Source organism: Etheostoma cragini, chromosome 2 (assembly GCF_013103735.1).
Source record: "Etheostoma cragini isolate CJK2018 chromosome 2, CSU_Ecrag_1.0, whole genome shotgun sequence".
NCBI classification, from domain to species: Eukaryota; Metazoa; Chordata; class Actinopteri; order Perciformes; family Percidae; genus Etheostoma; species Etheostoma cragini.
This window is the reverse complement of record NC_048408.1, coordinates 9,449,092-9,453,282: the sequence shown is the minus strand read 5'-3', so window position 1 is coordinate 9,453,282 and position 4,191 is coordinate 9,449,092. Positions and strand designations below refer to the sequence as shown.

The following is a 4,191-nucleotide window of genomic DNA, read 5'->3' as shown; positions in this document are numbered from 1 at the left end:
TGATCTGAGCTGGTAATCTGTCTTTAATGGTATGCAATGGAAATTTCTAAGTGACCCCAACTTTTTGACTGGTAGTGTATACCACTGACCCTGACCCAACATGCAGTAATTTTCCTTTTAGCAAAATAGAAACTGTAGTATTTCTGCTTTGAGTGTTTGGTTGGTTTGTCTATTCATGTTTGTTTTTAAAGGATTTCGTCACACCGCTGGTTGTTAAATTATCCCTTATTGGTCATAAGCGACAATTGGACCAGTCTTTCCTTTGACCTCCTCCTCCCTAAACAAAAACCTCACAAATATCAGAGTTAAACTTTCTGTCTGTCTGTTTCTGTCTTTTTCACAGCGATTAGTTCAGGACGCACTCCATGGTGGAGGAGACCCGTAAGTACATTTTTATTCTTCCACTCGCAGTGCTAAACTGAAGAATTAGCAAGGTAAACAATGTTTAAGCTGTTTGTTTTACTACAGTGATAGTAAAATGTACCCATTTAAACATAAACCAAAAATACTGGATAAAGGAGAAAAAGCTTATAATAAATCCACAGAAAAAGTAACATTCCTTTTGAGTATCTTTACTGCAGACTGCCAAGAGTGTCACTTCACCATCGTTTTTTCTAACACAGGTACCAGGCCGTGTACAACTACGGGCCTCGCAACGAGGACGAGCTGGAGCTGAAGGAGGGCGACATTGTAGATGTGATGGAGAAGTGTGATGATGGCTGGTTTGTTGGTAAGAGGAGGGCCTGCAGGGTTGGGTAGTTATGATACTAGATATATTTATCTTACACAACAGCTGGGCAACAGATACAGTAGGTCAGATAGATGCTGTAACTGTATATGCAGGGTTTGTGGTCTGGTTAGCGCAATGATGTAGGCGTATTTAGCAAATATTAACAAACTGAGGCCTGTAGGTGGCACTGTGATCCCACCACATATTTACAACATGACACCTAAGTCAACCGTATCCTGCACAGCTGAGTCAGTCTGAGGGCCCTGAGAATCTGCTACCGTGTAAATCCTTACATTCTTTTAGGAAAGACTTGCCCTCTGATGTTTTCATGTGATTCAGTTTGATCTCTAGGTTTGGATGGTTTCCAGACTGCAGTGAGCTGGAATAAGATCAGTGACTGCTGCCAGAGTTTAAAAGCACTGCCGATCTCATTTTCTTGCTCTTTGTTTTTGAAAGGAACCTCCCGAAGGAGCAAGTTGTTTGGAACCTTCCCAGGAAACTACGTGAAGCAGCTATAATGATGATTCCAGACTCCCACTCCTCCCCGCCCTGGCTCCGCCCCTTTCTGTGACACGTACATCGCCCACAGCACCCGCAGGACACCACCTCCCAATACTGGTCCCCCCCCCCAAGACCTGTTGCAGTTGTGTGTTTGCGTGAATGTGTGGCTCTTCGGCTTCACACAGACAGAACATTTAGCTCTAACTAGCCATCTTTAATGGAAGACTTCTATGAAATAACATTTCTTTTTTATCTTATCTTTTTATCCTTATTTTTCTATCATGGAGAACCCAAGCGTTGTGCTCCGGTCAGTGACCTTTAACTGTTGACTGCAATGGAAGGATATCGAATGAACTTTGCAAACAGTCAATGACAGGAAAAAGGGCACCACAGTGATGCTTTTCTTTCTGTTAAAGGGCCGTTAGATCAACACGATCACATTATAATTTTTTTCTTCTGCAGTATCTCAAACTTAACAACACGTGTAATTACAGATATCCCCAAAGACATTCAGTGTAGAGAGTGTTGTAAAAACAGCATTTTGTCAGCAGGTCTGTTGTATATGAACTGTATGGAAAGGATTGCGGCCGACTTACATGTGGAAAAGAGAGCATGTATTGTGCATGTATCAATGTTATGTGTTGTCCAAGGTATTGATTGGTTGATAAGAATTTGGGGATTTGAAAGACTGTCATTAATCATTATTAAGCCACCATTTCAAATATTGCAAATGAGGAAGTAGGAACAATATTGATACTGTTGCCCTTGCTGTCTAAACCTGATACATTACATTTGAAGTATTAGATTAGCGAACACAAAAATATTTTCAACTTCTTGGTTCTTAAACGTCACACTAGGATTGATGCACTTTAACGGAACTTCAACACAATTATGTGTTTGTTTTATCTCAAATTTTACTTCAGATTTTACACACTAGATGATTTGTTTGTCGGGGCTTTGCTGTATATTGGTCATGTTTGAAAAGTGTATGCAAAAAGGTTACCAACCTTTTTTAGGTATTATATTTATTAGAGGACAAGTGCTGGTCGACCTGTGTTATGACAATTTCAGAAAGGATGGAACAATAGGATGTTTTTCTAATGTTTTTCAACAGCAGCAAACCCACATTTGATGGATTGTTATAGTATTGTTTCATTGTCCAGATAGATGCTGAGTGACCGAATACACAATAGTTCATGGGCTATAATTATGCCAGGTTTCATGATGTTTTATGTTGAAATATTTAAGTCAGATGCAGGATTAGATAACATTTTGTCAAAAAACTTCAGTAATTTAACTGCAGACAGTTTCTATGTTATATTTCATGTTATATACTATTTGGAATTATCGGCAGTTTCCATCTTAGTCATGCTCAGTGAATTGGATTTAGTTTTTTTTTTCCTCACAACAGAACAATTGTTAAAGCACCTTAAGATATATTTTGTTTTATCATTCATTGTCCTTCACGTCACCCCCTGTCATCCACTACTTCAGCTGGTGTGAGAGCACTTTGTGTTTGTGTGTGTGTGTGCGTGCGAATGTGTTTGTGTGTTTGTGTGTGTGTGTGTGTGTGTGTGTGTGTGTGTGTGTGTGTGTGTGTGTGTGTGTGTGTGTGTGCTTTTTGTAAGCCTTTTGTATGAGAGCTGTATTTATGGCCAACATCCACTTGCTTTATAAAGTCAGCTTTTTCTCACCCACCATCATATTTGGTTTCCTCTCCTTCTTTCTTCACATTGTTCATCAGTGGTGCTATTTTTCACCTTTTTCAAAGTAAATATGGTAGCCAGGCATGTAGGGCTTTTTCTCTCCAGTGCTTCGTTGTTTTAAAAGTCAGTGACGTATTTAAACTCAAGTTACTGTAGTTAGAGTGAGTAAAGTTGGTGATTGCTGCCTTACATCCAACTCACAAATTTAATAGCCATGTATATGTAAACCGTCTGTGATGCAAACAATTCATTTATGCATATGTAGTCTAGAAACCATCAGGAAAGTGTGCACAGAATGATCACAAACTACAGTGTTGAGACATACAGTAAACCTTTAGTCTGCGTTTGATACATTAGGAACACATTTAGATTAAAGACATGAATTTGACCCCTGAGATGTTTATACATGTAATGAAAGTGTTAATCTTATATGTTATTCATGTTAATATCAAATTCAATGCACACTCTTGGACCTAAGTATTTCTACAATATCTTAGCATTTGTTGGATGATTTTATGGGGCTGTATTGCTAATAAAATCCAGCTTGTAGATGAAATATTACCAATTCATTTTTTCCTTTTACCTTAACAGAAGAGACAACATAATTTCTGATGTTCAAAGGTACGTTTCAGAGTTTTTAACCCCATTCCCACCATTTTATCCAAAGCACTCAGGTGTCGTAATACATATTCTTCTTCTCCCTGCTTCACACTATTCCACATGTGGACAGTTGGTGGGGGTAAGGTGCCGTAAAATGCAGCAAGGCTTTGCCGATCTAAATGATTTGGTTGAGAAATGTTAAATGTAAACAAATGTTTGTTGGGGACCATAAAATATTAAAAAAGATATAATGATTATTAATTAGGTTCTCTTTTTTTTTTAAGGCAGTAGGAAGGTAGAAGAAAGAAAAAATTAACCACTGGGCCCATGTTCATAGTTATGAAGGAACATACACTCACCGGCCACTTTATTAGGTACACCTGTCCAACTGCTCGTTAACACTTAATTTCTAAGCAGACAATCACATGGCGACAACTCAGTGCATTTAGGCATGTAGACGTGGTCAAGAGAATCTCCTGCAGTTCAAACCGAGCATCAGTATGGGGAAGAAAGGTGATTTGAGTGACTTTGAACGTGGCATGATTGTTGGTGCCAGAAGGGCTGGTCTGAGTATAGGCAGAAACTGCTAATCTACTGGGATTTTCACGCACAACCATCTCTAGGGTTTACAGAGAATGGTCCGAAAAAGAAAAA

The 4,191-nt window shown here is 38.9% G+C and overlaps 1 protein-coding gene across 1 annotated transcript in view; it reads left to right on the top strand.

Annotated features, from left to right (window-relative positions):
* Positions 1-2,510, top strand: part of sorbs2a (sorbin and SH3 domain containing 2a) — a 47,519-nt gene extending 45,009 nt beyond the window's left edge. Inside the window, exons 25-27 of the mRNA XM_034888431.1 lie at positions 344-381; positions 624-730; positions 1,187-2,510. Of these exons, the coding sequence (XP_034744322.1) occupies positions 344-381; positions 624-730; positions 1,187-1,248 (207 nt within the window). The 3' untranslated portion in view covers positions 1,249-2,510. The remainder of the gene's footprint in view (positions 1-343; positions 382-623; positions 731-1,186) is intronic.
* Positions 2,511-4,191: the final 1,681 nt, after the last annotated feature.